The following is a 15,715-nucleotide window of genomic DNA, read 5'->3' as shown; positions in this document are numbered from 1 at the left end:
TTTCTTTTGTTGAGAGGCCAGATGCTCATTGGCTTCCCTTGCATTCAATGCTACTGGCTGCAACAATGTCATACTCGTTTGGACCAGACAGCATCAGATAGATGACCTACACATACGGAGACAGAGGGGTGCTGTTTCGCTCGCTGGGATGCTTTGTCCTGTTAGATAAATTCAGCCTCTTGCGAATTGAAGGAAACTTATGAAACACAGAGAGATGAAAGATACATTATTTTCCTTTTTTCTTGGTCCATTTCTTTGGAAGCTTCGCTTGACATCCATGAATACACCCCACTGTTAATGTGCAACATTGGGCTAACATAATCAGGTAAAACTCCGGACTCAAGTTAAGTTGTAGGGTATGACATAGTAATAAATCAGCTGTAAAACGGTTTTATATGGTGTTATGACATTTTAGCATTGGGCACCAATTTGGGTTTAGAAAAGTGGGGGAACATAACGGAGGGGGTCTGGGGGACCTCAGACATCATTTTATGGGGCATCTAAAGCTCATTTCCTGATTTTTTTACACAATCCGATATGACATCTCTAGTTAGAACAAAAATCTAAGCAAAAATGGCGACAGTCATCAAGCTAGGTAAGAGATTATTATTGAAAATATTTAAGTGATTAATGATAACTGGATCAAAGGTAATTCAATAATAAATATTGTCTTGCACCTTTAACCAATAGCCTGACCAATGAACAACTCTTAATAAAATGCAAAGACTTGATTGTCTTTATTAAGATCCTCTATTATCAAATTCCAGCCAGATCAACCAGCCAGCCAGATCAACCAGCCAGCCAGATCAACCAACCATCCAGCCGGATCAACCAGCCAGCCAGATCAACCATCCAGCCAGATCGACAAGCCAGCCAGATCGACCATCCAGCCAGATCAACCAGCCAACCAGATCAACCATCCAGCCAGATCAACAAGCCAGCCAGATCAACCAGTCAACCAGATCAACCAGCCAGACAGATCAACAAGCCAGCCAGATCAACCAGCCAGCCAGATCAACCAGCAAGCCAGATCAACCAGCAAGCCAGATCAACCATCCAGCCAGATCAACCAGCCAGCCAGATCAACCAGCCAACCAGATCAACCAGCCAACCGGATCAACCAGCCAGACAGATCAACCATCCAGCCAGATCAACCAGCCAGCCAGATCAACCAGCAAGCCAGATCAACCATCCAGCCAGATCAACCAGCAAGCCAGATCAACCATCCAGCCAGATCAACAAGCCAGCCAGATCGACCAGCCAGCCAGATCAACCAGCCAGCCAGATCCACCATCAAGCCAGATCAACCAGCCAGCCAGATCAACCAGCCAACCTGAGCCGCCTGCATGCCGACCCCCACCAGCCTAGTCAATAACTCAACTCTATCCCGACTGTCACGACTTTCACCGAAGTCGTTTCACCTCCTTGTTCGGGCGGTGTTCGGCAGTCGGCGTCACCGGTCTTCTAGCCATCGTCGATCCACTTTATTTTCCATTTGTTTTGTCTTGTTTTCCTACACACCTGGTTTCCATTTCCCTCATTAAGTGCTCATTAACCCTATGTTCCCACCATGTCCTTGTGTGGAATGGTTTGTTTGTAAGTGCTTGTGCACTATGTTACTGGTGGGCGTCGGGTTTTGTACCCATGTAGGTTATTTTTTTATTGCCGTTGGTTTTGAAAGTATTGATTACTCATTTGTCTCTGCCAGCAAATCGTGACCCCCCCCCCAAGTGAGTTGCGCCCCTTGCATTTCAGGATGGGTAACTGAATAGTCCGAAAAATGTATCATGCGGTCAACACCGTGCCATTAGGCAGAACCTGTTTTGATTTAAACGAAATACAGGAAGGCCATATACACTGTAGTTTGTTAACACCATCTGCTCTCATTTTCTCACAAAACAGTCATTCAAAAAGTATCTAAATGCCTATTTCCATGAATCTCATTGAGATCAAACAATTGGTATGCATTCTGTCGTTCTGCCCCTGAGAACAAGACAGTTAACCCACTGTTCCTAGGCCGTCAGTGTAAATACGAATTTGTTCTTAACCGACTTGCCTAGTTAAATAAAGTAAAAGAAGACCTCTCACCATAAAACATTTATTAATATTTGTTTAAAATTACTGTTATTCACTGCTTAGCTTGCTGTAGTTCTATAGGTATCTTAAACTGGTTATGACATATTGGGGTTCTCTGATATGATGCCCATAAATGGAAGAGACTTGGATTACATTATTTTTGTACTCAGAGGAAACATTACATTTTAACAAAATACTTTATTTCACTTTCTGTTTTACACTTCCGTTGAGTTAAGATGGAGGCCACAATTTTTTTGTAATCTTTTCTTCAAGATTCAGTGGAAGCTAGAGAGAGGTGAATGTTAACCTTTCACTGCCAATTGAAAAGCCAGGCATGTATATTAAGCCTACCTACCACTGTACACATCTCCAAGTTCTCAACAGTTCTAAAGCCAAACAAAATATATTCCAAGATAAGTGCTCTAAAACACACAAATAAATAAACACTAACAAACACACAAAGTCTGCAATAAAGCCACAACATCTGTCATGTGTGTTTTGTTAATACATGTTTCAAATAAATCAGTGTGTCAGGTCCAATTCCATTTCAATATAAGTCACTTGTTCAGATATGGAATCAGACAGGAATTGGGATGGAATTTGACCCCCCCGAACTCACTGAGGAAAAACACTAATGAATAATACCAGAAATTCATTGATATGAAAACTACGGTCATTGCCATAAGATACAATAACAGATACAGTGACAGTCAGACATAAAATAACAACGAACGCAAACTTCTTCTGTTCTGTCCTGTAAGTAATCACAGTTTTTAAGTAAGGCAGGAGGGCGGGACAATGTTAGAAGTCCTCTTATTGGAACGTCGGCTCTGTCAATCAAAGTCGGGAGGTGACTGTATCAGAAGTCTCTGTACAGTGATTGGAGTGTCAGCTCTGTCAATCAGAAATCACTGTCGTATTCCTCTATGACTACATCCTCCTCCTCCAGAAGGGCTGAGGTGGTAGTGGGCTGAGGCTGGGAGGCAGGGAGGTCTCCACCTGGTCCCCCGGCCCCTGGGCCCTGGCTGCCTGGTAGAAGAGGCTCCAGGGAGGGATCCCCCTGGTCTCCTGTCTCCCCAGAGAGGGTGCCCGAGGTTTGGTCGACGGATGAAGACACGAGCCCCCCCTCCTCCTCTTCCTCACTGTCCAACTCCAGCAGCCCTGGGTCTTTGTCTGTCAGAGCCTCCAGTTTCAACCTGAACAGATGTAGAGAGAGGAATACACATTTTTTTTTAAAGAGGTCAGTGTCATAGAAAATATGGAAGACAACATCCTACTCTGGCGCAAATATAGTAAAAGATTGCTTATAGGTGATGTACCTGCCAGGAAACTTTCTGCGGGAAAGACAACCCACATCCTGAATGAAGGCTATCTGAGCTGTATGGGAGAGACCAAGAAGGAGGGGGGCAGAAAGAGAGGGACAGAGACATGGAAGGAGAGAGGGAGTCAGACGTCTTAGTACTGGGCTGTAACAAAAACCTGCACACACACACACACACAACACACAATAGCTCTCCAGAACCGTAGGTGGAGAACCCCTCTACTGTTCTAACACAATACTCCAATTAGTTTAGCAAGCTAGACTAGCATAACATGCTACAGGTGGGTTATCTTAGTAGCATGCAAGCTAATCAAACCTGCCTGGTGGCTCGTTTCCTTAAAAGCAACCTTGATTCACGCCTTCAAATGGAAACTGAATTAAAAACATTGATATTCAGCAAGAACTATTGTACATGTTACTGACATAGACAGTAGGGGTGTGCCAACCTGGCCGTACTTGTAAATTGACAGTTGAAAGTTGGATGATACTCGTGATCGGAAAGTGTTTAAATATGCCTAAATCGATACCCGTCTGCAAGTTTATAGACCAAATAGCCTGCAGATTATGAGCAGCGTGGAGGGGTGCATGTCTGTGTTTTCAATTTGCAGCGGCAGTTTGCAGTTACTAAATCATAATGCTCATTGGCAGTTCATATTTTGTCCCTAATTATCGCCCCTACTAGGCTATCAAACGTCCTCACCATTTGATTTATCATAGTACCAGGCTAACACCAGGCAGCGGATATAAATGATCAGACCTTAAACATGCGAGGAGAAGTGATCGGGTGAAATTATGAAGCAAAGCGAGTTGACCATGCCTAAAATTAACACCAGCCACCTGGCAAATGTGGGTTGATTTAGGCATTGTCACATTGGTTGGCGGGTGGTCGGGGCTCCACGGTGTGAGCATTTCACTAGCATTTGTGAATTGAAATAGTCAAGTATGATCACGTTCATAATAAAATAAATGCTGCAGTAGCAGTTTTGTTTCATAGCTGGAAAATGTTTATTGCCCAAAGAACTACGAATCCTGTATCCTATCCGACCTCCCGCTGCAACGCTGCCTGGCAGGGGGCTGTGCGCACGTGAACAGCGGAATGAAATATACATTTTCAGAAGCGCTGCTTACAGGCATAAAAATTGGTCTAATTTACTTGAAACGAAAGTCTACTGAAGTGAGACGTTGTCCTTGTGTTTCTTGGCTATTTACCTTGTGTTGTTCACAAGCTATGTTGTTTTTCACTGTTTTGAGTTTTAACTGCTAGGGAAGAGAAGACAACGCCGCTACTTGTCAGACTTTATCTCACAGGCACGAACACGTCTGAGTCGCGTTACCAAGGTAACAGTCAACCCTTTAAAGGGCAGGGGAACATTTTTGTCCCATCTGTGATATTTCGGTTGAGACTAAAGTCACCAAAAAATGTAATGAAACAATAGACCACATTGCTTCTTACTCTTTTGAACGAAAAATATTAAAATATAAATCAGAAATGTTCCATACACACAAAAAGCTTATTTCTCTCAGATTTTGTGCACAAATTTGTTTACATCCCTGTTTAGTGAGCATTTCTCCTTTGCTGCTGGACCAAAAGGTTCATTTTAGGCCCTGGAGTGGACCGAGAAATAAAGCGTCGCTCTAACCAATCAGAGCAGCAGGATCAACATACAGCCCCGCCCTTCTCTTTAGACAGGCAAACGAGCCATTCACAACATGTACCACCTCACACTTGATTTAACTGGCACCTGAAAATATATATTTTTTATCACAGATGATTACAACAACAACAAAAAAATACTCAGATTATAATCGTGTCAGGAAAATTGCCCATATCTAATTCAATAGTGGTTTTGTTGGACTACTCAACACACCCCTAGTCGTCAGACACTAGTAGCAATAGCAACACAGGTTCAAGAGCAACATGGCTTTCAGATGCAAATCAACCACCTGCACTCTGCATTACTCATAAGTATAGTCAAAACAACGGACCCTGTCCTTCATTTGAATGTGATCTGCATGTGTTTAACCTTGTAAGGAGGAGGACAGAGCTCTTTTGTCGGGCGGTGTGGACAGGCAAGAATAACAAGGACATTCTGTTCAGAACTTCCAGGCGCCCTGAGACTCCAGACCCTGTCTCAGGGACAGAGATCCTGTCCATCTCCACTCAGTTAGGTAAAGCTGCTTTAAAATTGAGCTTTGTTGTACCTTACTTTTGTAATAATCTCCAAGGCTCTCTAAAATTTTATAAATTGTGTGCATCTAGGGCATGGGTTGGAAACGGGTGGCCCACAGGTCCAAAACAGCCCCGCAAGTGATATTTTATGCCCCTAAAAGTGTGTCGCCGGGAATGAGTTTAATTTAGGAAATCCGTTCCCAAGTTTTCCCACAAATCATTATTATTATTTTTTTTAATATGTTATCAAGGTATGAAATTAATGTTATTTTCAAATACAAATCTCTTTTGGGGTTTAGTTGGTCAATTTGAGTTGTACAAATGATTTGAATTATCTTGCAGCCTCTGACCATCCGCGCCGACAGAAAAAGGACAGGCCGTGGCTGAATCTAGTTGCCTACCCGCTGTAGGGAAATTCAGATGGCTGACTGAGGACCTTTTTAACTGAAGAATGGGTTTGTTTTCTATCATTGTGTTTTGACCTATGTGTACTGATGTGAATATTGATGTGTTTAGATGTGAATATAGATGTGTACTGATGTGAATATTGATGTGTTTAGATGTGTACTGATGTGAATATTGATGTGTTTAGATGTGAATATAGATGTGTTTAGATGTGAATATAGATGTGTACTGACGTGAATATTGATGTGTACTGACGTGAATATTGATGTGTTTAGATGTGAATATACACTGCTCAAAAAAATAAAATGGAACACTAGAATAACACATCCTAGATCTGAATGAAATATTCTTATTAAATACTTTTTTCTTACATAGTTGAATGTGCTGACAACAAAATCACACAAAAATTATCAATGCAAATCAAATTTATCAACCCATGGATTTCTGGATTTGGAGTCACACAAAATTAAAGTGGAAAACCACACTACAGGCTGATCCAACTTTGATGTAATGTCCTTAAAACAAGTCAAAATGAGGCTCAGTAGTGTGTGTGGCCTCCACGTGCCTGTATGACCTCCCTACAACGCCTGGGCATGCTCCTGATGAGGTGGGGGATGGTCTCCTGAGGGATCTCCTCCCAGACCTGGACTAAAGCATCTGCCAACTCCTGGACAGTCTGTGGTGCAATGTGGCGTTGGTGGATGGAGCGAGACATGATGTCCCAGATGTGCTCAATTGGATTCAGGTCTGGGGAACGGGCGGGTCAGTCCATAGCATCAATGCCTTCCTCTTGCAGGAACTACTGACACACTCCAGCCACATGAGGTCTAGCATTGTCTTGCATTAGGAGGAACCTAGGGCCAACCGCACCAGCATATGGTCTCACAAGGGGTCTGAGGATCTCATCTCGGTACCTAATGGCAGTCAGGCTACCTCTGGCGAGCACATGGAGGGCTGTGCGGCCCCCCAAAGAAATTCCACCCCACACCATGACTGACCCACCGCCAAACCGGTTATGCTGGAGGATGTTACAGGCAGCAGAACGTTCTCCACGGCGTCTCCAGACTCTGTCACGTCTGTCACATGTGCTCAGTGTGAACCTGCTTTCATCTGTGAAGAGCACAGGGCGCCAGTGGCGAATTTGCCACTCTTGTTGTTCTCTGGCAAATGCCAAACGTCCTGCACAGTGTTGGGCTGTAAGCACAACCCCCACCTGTGGACGTCAGGCCCTCATACCACCCTCATGGAGTCTGTTTCTGACCGTTTGAGCAGACACATGCACATTTGTGGCCTGCTGGAGGTCATTTTGCAGGGCTCTGGCAGTGCTCCTCCTTGCACAAAGGCGGAGGTAGCGGTCCTGCTGCTGGGTTGTTGCCCTCCTACGGCCTCCTCCACGTCTCCTGATGTACTGGCCTGTCTCCTGGTAGAGCCTCCATGCTCTGGACACTACGCTGACAGACACAGCAAACCTTCTTGCCACAGCTCGCATTGATGTGCCATCCTGGATGAGCTGCACTTCCTGAGCCACTTGTGTGGGTTGTAGACTCCGTCTCATGCTACCACTACAGTGAAAGCACCGCCAGCATTCAAAAGTGACCAAAACATCAGCGAGGAAACATAGGAACTGAGAAGTGGTCTGTGGTCACCACCTGCAGAACCACTCCTTTATTGGGGGTGTCTTGCTAATTGCCTATAATTTCCACCTGTTGTTTATTCCATTTGCACAACAGCATGTGAAATGTATTGTCAATCAGTGTTGCTTCCTAAGTGGACAGTTTGATTTCACAGAAGTGTGATTGACTTGGAGTTACATTGTGTTGTTTAAGTGTTTCCTTTATTTTTTTGAGCAGTGTAGATGTGTGTATTGATGTGAATATTGATGTGTTTAGATGTGAATATAGATGTGTGTATAGATGTGAATATAGATGTGTGTATTGATGTGTTTAGATGTGAATATAGATGTGTGTATTGATGTGTACTGATGTGAATATTGATGTGCATAGATGTGAATATAGATGTGTGTATTGATGTGTACTGATGTGAATATTGATGTGTTTAGATGTGAATATAGATGTGTGTATTGATGTGTACTGATGTGAATATTGATGTGCATAGATGTGAATATAGATGTGTGTATTGATGTGTACTGATGTGAATATTGATGTGTTTAGATGTGAATATAGATGTGTGTATTGATGTGTACTGATGTGAATATTGATGTGTTTAGATGTGAATATAGATGTGTGTATTGATGTGTACTGATGTGAATATTGATGTGCATAGATGTGAATATAGATGTGTGTATTGATGTCTACTGATGTGAATATAGATGTGTGTATTGATGTGTACTGATGTGAATATAGATGTGTGTATTGATGTGTACTGATGTGAATATAGATGTGTGTATTGATGTGTACTGATGTGAATATAGATGTGTGTATTGATGTCTACTGATGTGAATATAGATGTGTGTATTGATGTGTACTGATGTGAATATAGATGTGTGTATTGATGTCTACTGATGTGAATATAGATGTGTGTATAGATGTGAATATAGATGTGTGTATTGATGTGAATATAGATGTGTGTATTGATGTCTACTGATGTGAATATTGATGTGTGTATTGATGTGAATATAGATGTTAATATTTTAGAAATGTATGTATACAGGGCTCATGTGGAAACTATCAAATAAAAGGTTCAACAAAGATGAGGATGTTTCTGTTATGGTAATCTATTTCTATAATTGTAAGGTTGTAGGGCAATGCAGGGTCACGTGTGTGTGTCTAACCTGGATTCCTCAAGGGGTTGCTGAGCTGGGCGAGGTAAGGAAGTAGCTCTGTCTGGAGACTAACAGGCGTCAGGCAGAAACTGATGAAGAGGGACTGGGCGGCCTGGCAGTTCTCACGGTACTGAAATCACACACACACACGGAAGACTCCTCATGTTACTGGTATCAACCCCAATGTGTGTGTGAGTGTTTCCATCATAACCCTCTGACCTTTCACCTTATCTTGACCAGTAGCAAGTTGGGTTTGAGCTTGGGCCTGAATATGTTTGTGTGAGTGACTGTGTAAGCACGTGGGTGTGTGTGTGTGTGTGTGTGTGTACATAAGTGTTTGTGTGCGCGTTAAAGTTACCTTCTTGTTGACCAATAGCCAGTTGGGTTTGTGCAGGGGTCTGAATATGTTTGTGTGCGTGTTAAAGTTACCTTCTTGTTGACCAATAGCCAGTTGGGTTTGTACAGGGGTCTGAATATGTTTGTGTGCGTGTTAAAGTTACCTTCTTGTTGACCAATAGCCAGTTGGGTTTGTGCAGGGGTCTGAATATGTTTGTGTGCGTGTTAAAGTTACCTTCTTGTTGACCAATAGCCAGTTGGGTTTGTGCAGGGGTCTGAAGCCTCCAGCCACGTGACCAGAGTTGGAGTGTAGAAGACCTCTGGTGGCGACAGAAGAGCCGTACTCCCCCATGGTGCTACGGGACTACACACACACAATGACACTGCCTGCTAGCCAGGAAACATTCTGCAACAGTAACTCAATAAGCTTGTGATATGATACCAGTGGGGCATCATATGAAAAACTTGACTTGACTGGTGTCCCAAATCCAAGTACTCAATGTTAGATTTAAATATTTCATAGTCTCATGGTCCTGACATTTTGACATCAGAGTGCTCAATTTTGTCATGTACATTTGGACAATGGTGTTTTTTCTATTCTAGAAATACTAGAAATATAAAGATTAGCATAATGTTGGTGAGACCGGTGTTACTGTTCTATACTGCCTGCTGCATGTAGTCACTCATTATTAGTCAATGTGCATTATGCATGGTTCTGGTAAAACATAGTTTTTGATAAAAAGGCCATTTTCAGAGACTTGACAGCCAGATCAGTGATTAATTGCAACAACAAAAAAGCTGGTTAAACTGTTTTTGATCAAATAATTACATTATTAGTGGGTCTTACGATTGTGGAAGGCTTATATTTAGCCTAGGTACAATTTCACAAACTCTGAATTCATTAGATTATTGCTGACGGTTTGAAATGCACTTTCTTCTTTAATATTGTACAACAAAGCAAATTTAGAGAAAATGTTATGAAACAAAAAAATGTAGATATATATCGTGAAATCGGCCATGTTTGATTTTTAGGCCAATAACGCCCAGTCCTAGTGCTACTCACGCTCCACTCGGCAGTGAGGAAGTCAGCATCAGACAGGTACTCTGAGGCCCGGGCCACATCCTCCACATCAGAGAAGAACTCCAGGTAATTCTGCTGCAGGTACAGGCTGAAGAACTCTCCTGACATGTGGGAGCGTTCTACTACAGCCTGATAGGGGAGAGGGAGGTGGGGGTTACACGATGACACGTTAGGTCTGTCTATGTGTTGGTCTGTGTTGTACCTCTGGGTCCACCAGTAACCGGTCTCTGTGGTGCTCTGAGAGATGTGCAGGCAGACTGGGTCCCTGGGAACCTTCTGAACCCTCAGGGCTCTCCCCTGTCAAATCATAAACACACCAGCCAATCAAAATCCATCCACTTCAACAGAGCCCCTCCTCCCAGCAATGTAACATTGTGGAACATCACTGCTATAATTGTGACGAGCAGAGCTGTTCCGATTCCTTATTCTACATGTTCGTTCTCTATAATACATCTCTATCTGAATGTTCCCCAATGTTGTATCCCTGCTGAATCTAAATGCTAAGAAAAGGCTTCCTCTCCATCTCTCTATTCCACTCACACTGGACAGGTAAAAGCTATTTCCCTGATGGGCAGTACATGGTGAAAGCCTATTTCCCCCTGACGTCACTCACTCTTGCAGTAGAGGATCTTGCCAAGTGCTCTGAAGAGAAAGAGGGAGGAGTCTTTCCCCCCTATTGCCAGCTCCTTGTCCCGCCCCTCTGAGTCTTTGGCCTTCCTCTTCCCACGCGTTGCCTTGACAACGGCTCTCCCCGACGAGGTCGCTGTGGCCTTTCCCCTTTCCACCGCCGAGAACCCCTTCTTCATAGACTGGTCTGGAACATTATAACCGTGGAGAACAGCTTTTACAAGGTGGTTCACTGACATTAATATATGAATCACTTCAGCAGTTCATCAGTAGACTACTGGTCTGTAACCTTTCAGTCAGCAGTTCATCAGTAGACTACTGGTCGGTCATAGTCTATTACCTTTCAGTCACAAATTAAGTCTGGGTCCTGGCTAAAGAGGCCGGTTTCTCTGACAGATTACGCCTAGTCCTATACTTTAAAAAAAGGCTCTTTAAAATTGAGAATTTCCATTGAATGTGTGTCTTAGCCCAGGACCAGGCCATATGTGTCTAGGAAAGCAAAAACCCAAAAGCTCTAGGTGTGTCACAATGCTAAACGGTTCAGAAGCCGTTGATTTTAGACCAGCAGGATTAGGAGCAGCAGGTGACTGACCACTGAACCGTTGTGTGGCATTTATGGGTGTGGCGCCCTCACCTGTGAGACAGGAGAACTGCAGGCTGTTGATGGCACTGCGGATGTCCCCGGAGGATCCTGAACACAGCAGTTCCAAAGCAGCCTTGTCAGGAACACACATCTTTCCTCCACTCTGTGGACACACACTCACACAATTATTATTATTATTTATTACATTTAACCAAGTTAAGAACAAATTCTTATTTACAATAACGGCCTACTGGGGAACAGTGGGCTAACTGCCTTGTTCAGGGGCAGAACGACAGATTTTTACCTTGTCAGCTCGGGGATTCAATTCAGTAACCTTTTGGTTACTGGCACAACACTAACCACTAGGCTACATACACTCCCATGCATACAAAGACATGTTGTTTCACCTTTACTGCCTGTACAGACACAATCCGGCTCAGAACCTTCATCATACTGGTGGGAGCCACAGGGTTAAAACTGGAAACAGAAGAAGAGGGCCACTGGGTTAGAGAAAGATAACCTGTCAATCTACCTGATGTTGCTCCTGTTCACTTCCTCCTGTACAGGTTTAGGGAACAGTGGGCGGTGTGTTGAGTTAGTGTACAGAGTTTACTATAAAGTACCTTATGTTGCAAACCCCCAGTTCTTCCTGTATGCGTTTAGGAAACAGCAGTCTGGAGCTGCTGTCTCCACTCAGACTGTCAGACACGATGAACAGCAGGGGACGCCGGCACGTCTTCACAAACCGCCTGACAGAGGAGGAACATGTACATACACACACAAATTAATACAGAACAAAACCTCAGTATTAACATCTTCTGCAGTCACAGCGAGTCACTCAAAACACAGGGAGCTCACCTCAGAATATCATGCAGGGACCCAGGCTGCCTGTAGAACTGGTTAGGAAAGTCCTGAGAGCGTGTGAGAGAAACAAACAGAGAAATTAACACCAGATACACAAATGATTTACTCAATGTCAAGAAAGAAACGTCAAAAATACGTAAAGCTTTTCCTTACTACTGTAAATGTTGAAGTGCCGTGTTGTCATGGCAATGATACTGTCTGTAAGTACTAAGTAGGTAGTGTACTGTACCTCCACCAGTATGAGCTTCCTGTCTGAGTCCGAGGCCCCTCCCTCTCCGCTCATCTGCAGGCGGTTGTACTTGTTGGCCCTGAGAAGGAACTCCTGGAACAGGCCTGTTTGAGAGCTGCCATAGAAACCATTGAACCTCGAGTCTGGGGAGGAACAAAGAAAACGGTAAAGTTAATGTGATTATGTACAGTGCCTTGCGAAAGTATTCGGCCCCCTTGAACTTTGCGACCTTTTGCCACATTTCAGGCTTCAAACATAAAGATAAAAAACTGTATTTTTTTGTGAAGAATCAACAACAAGTGGGACACAATCATGAAGTGGAACGACATTTATTGGATATTTCAAACTTTTTTAACAAATCAAAAACTGAAAAATTGGGCGTGCAAAATTATTCAGCCCCCTTAAGTTAATACTTTGTAGCGCCACCTTTTGCTGCGATTACAGCTGTAAGTCGCTTGGGGTATGTCTCTATCAGTTTTGCACATCGAGAGACTGAAATTTTTTCCCATTCCTCCTTACAAAACAGCTCGAGCTCAGTGAGGTTGGATGGAGAGCATTTGTGAACAGCAGTTTTCAGTTCTTTCCACAGATTCTCGATTGGATTCAGGTCTGGACTTTGACTTGCCCATTCTAACACCTGGATATGTTTATTTTTGAACCATTCCATTGTAGATTTTGCTTTATGTTTTGGATCATTGTCTTGTTGGAAGACAAATCTCCGTCCCAGTCTCAGGTCTTTTGCAGACTCCATCAGGTTTTCTCCCAGAATGGTCCTGTATTTGGCTCCATCTATCTTCCCATCAATTTTAACCATCTTCCCTGTCCCTGCTGAAGAAAAGCAGGCCCAAACCATGATGCTGCCACCACCATGTTTGACAGTGGGGATGATGTGTTCAGGGTGATGAGCTGTGTTGCTTTTACACCAAACATAACGTTTTGCATTGTTGCCAAAAAGTATTTATCATCATTAGTCATTTAGGTCAACATTGGCTCATTCAGAGATCCCCACTGAACTTCTGGAGAGAGTTTGCTGCACTGAAAGTAAAGGGGCTGAATAATTTTGCACGCCCAATTTTTCAGTTTTTGATTTGTTAAAAAAGTTTGAAATATCCAATAAATGTCGTTCCACTTCATGATTGTGTCCCACTTGTTGTTGATTCTTCACAAAAAAATACAGTTTTATATCTTTATGTTTGAAGCCTGAAATGTGGCAAAAGGTCGCAAAGTTCAAGGGGGCCGAATACTTTCGCAAGGCACTGTACGCTGGCAATCCAACTGTTATTTGTCCAATGACGTTTATTGCGTGTAGGTCTTGAACATACAGTACAATAAAACGAATGATCAACAAAAAAACAAAAACGGGAAAACACAAAATAGAGGTACAAGCCTGTTTGGTCCAGACAGACCTCAGGCCTGTTTAGGAGGGTGCAACGTTACAAAAATTTACTAAACAGGATAGTTTGTTATGTAGAATAAGGACTCATGTCAGCCCCACACAATCAATTTCTATCTGCAACGTTCAGAAAGTTTTACACCACTGAATACACACCAGGTTTTTCTCACCTGGGTCGAAGGTCTGTCTGTAAGTGTCAGGGTCTGAGCGGTCTGCGCTGGGTCGGTACTCTGAGAGGCTGGAGGGATTGCTCCACTCCTGCACCCTGTAGCCCAGTTCCTGGGCCAGAATTTGCACTGTAGCTGACTTCCCACACCCCGACGGACCGGTCAGCAGCAGGACAGCGCCACCCTGTGGACACGAGGGCACAGTTTGAGTACTGAGAGCTTTCAGAAAACTTGTGTTTAGATTAGATATCATAGAAATGGGAAATGTTTGGGGCGGTGCAATGAAATGTGCTCGTGCACTATATATATATATTCATATTTTTCATGGGGTGCTGTTGGTATAAATGAGCAGTAATGTTTTAGCTTTGATTTGGTGTATTATTCTCAATTGAAAACACAACAATTCAGAATTTGAAGTGATAAAAGTGTCTCTAAAACTGTGATGAATGCATAGTGACATAAACAGTGATCTATAGCCATCTTTTGAGCTTTAAAAAGATCAGAGCCAAACCTTTGCAGTCTTGGGGTCCACGTGTACTCTCATCCAATCCTCCACCTCTTCAATCTTCTTTTTGTGGACGGCCAGTTCAGCCTACACAAGGCCAAACAGAGAAGTGTGTGATGAATAAACCACTTCACTCCAGTGGGGTCTGGTGGTCTAGTCTTTCCCCCATGATGGTTACCTGAGAGTGGGGTTTGTGTGTGTCCACCCAGGGCTCATCCTGGTCGCCCTGTGCAGGCTCTGTGGAGGTAAAGGTCTGGAGCTTGGAGGCGTTGGGGTCTGCCCTCCTCTTACGGAGGCGTTTGCTGCTGTTGAGGTCGGTGCTGGACGGCTGGGCCTTGCCAACCCAGGTACCTCCAGAGAGGGCTACGCCTCCAATGCCTGAGGAGAGGGAGAGGTTGGCATTGCCAAGGTGTTCACCGAATGATGGCTCCACCCAACGATCCAGCTGGGGGGAGAGAGATGTTAGTGAAGTGACAGTGACTCCTTAACGTGCTAGCGATCTACTTTGACCTCGCTCACAGACCCGCACCCACACCATGAACTCACTTTATTTGAAGCTACTTTTCCTCTCAGAGAAAGTTTTGACATCATAAGATGTGGTACTTCACATTGACAAAAGGCGCCAGCTGGTCAATGCAAGGCTGAGGAAGATGGAATAGAAAACAATCATTAACTTATATCATAACGAATGCAGAAAACAGACTAGCTTAGCTAGCTAACGTAGCCACCTAGCGCTAATTCTACTAACGTTTGCTAGCGATTGAGTTTGCTACTGAGTAATAGCCATCTACGTGGCATAACTAAGTAGGAATAAGGTCGATTATGTTACCAGAGCTGCAATAGTAGCGAACACATCCAACGTTTCGCGTAGCTAACTCTAGTTGGCAAACAAGTTAACAAAGTAACGTTAAGCTAAAGTTGCTAGTTAGTTAGCTACCGACGCAGACTTCACTTCTCACGTAACAAACCAAGCTAGATAAACGAAACAAAGTACGCATACCATTCTTGGCCATCCTCTGAAGTAATTCCAAACTTTGAAAGTCACATGTATTATAACTTAAGTCTGTAACAGAAACGCAAATGCATAACAAACGTCGAATCAAAACACCACACAGCAAGGAGCGTTTTCCCTTTAAAATCGAGGTCCTTCTTGACAACTCGGCGCGCAATACTGAC

At 43.5% G+C, this 15,715-nt stretch overlaps 2 protein-coding genes across 2 annotated transcripts; one reads left to right on the top strand and one right to left on the bottom strand.

Moving 5' to 3' along the window:
• Nucleotides 1–573: 573 nt before the first annotated feature.
• LOC121847891 (gamma-gliadin-like) lies at nt 574–1,337 on the top strand. Its single transcript, XM_042331152.1, has 2 exons — nt 574–595; nt 772–1,337. Exons 1-2 carry the CDS (start codon nt 574–576, stop codon nt 1,335–1,337), a joined length of 588 nt encoding a protein of 195 aa, XP_042187086.1.
• Nucleotides 1,338–2,084: 747 nt separating this feature from the next.
• Nucleotides 2,085–15,694, bottom strand: rad17 (RAD17 checkpoint clamp loader component). The gene is made up of 17 exons (XM_024438146.2): nt 15,540–15,694; nt 15,086–15,180; nt 14,718–14,984; nt 14,546–14,626; nt 14,038–14,218; nt 12,475–12,617; nt 12,240–12,292; nt 12,005–12,130; nt 11,789–11,858; nt 11,433–11,544; nt 10,785–10,985; nt 10,374–10,468; nt 10,154–10,300; nt 9,326–9,454; nt 8,764–8,884; nt 3,396–3,453; nt 2,085–3,272 (listed from the first exon to the last, which is right to left on the bottom strand). Exons 2-17 carry the CDS (start codon nt 15,128–15,130, stop codon nt 2,978–2,980), a joined length of 2,124 nt encoding a protein of 707 aa, XP_024293914.1. The 5' UTR covers nt 15,131–15,180; nt 15,540–15,694; the 3' UTR covers nt 2,085–2,977.
• Nucleotides 15,695–15,715: the final 21 nt, after the last annotated feature.

The sequence above is a fragment of the Oncorhynchus tshawytscha genome, linkage group LG12 (assembly GCF_018296145.1).
Source record: "Oncorhynchus tshawytscha isolate Ot180627B linkage group LG12, Otsh_v2.0, whole genome shotgun sequence".
In the NCBI taxonomy this organism is placed as follows: domain Eukaryota; kingdom Metazoa; phylum Chordata; class Actinopteri; order Salmoniformes; family Salmonidae; genus Oncorhynchus; species Oncorhynchus tshawytscha.
This window is presented reverse-complemented; position numbering and strand designations above follow the sequence as displayed.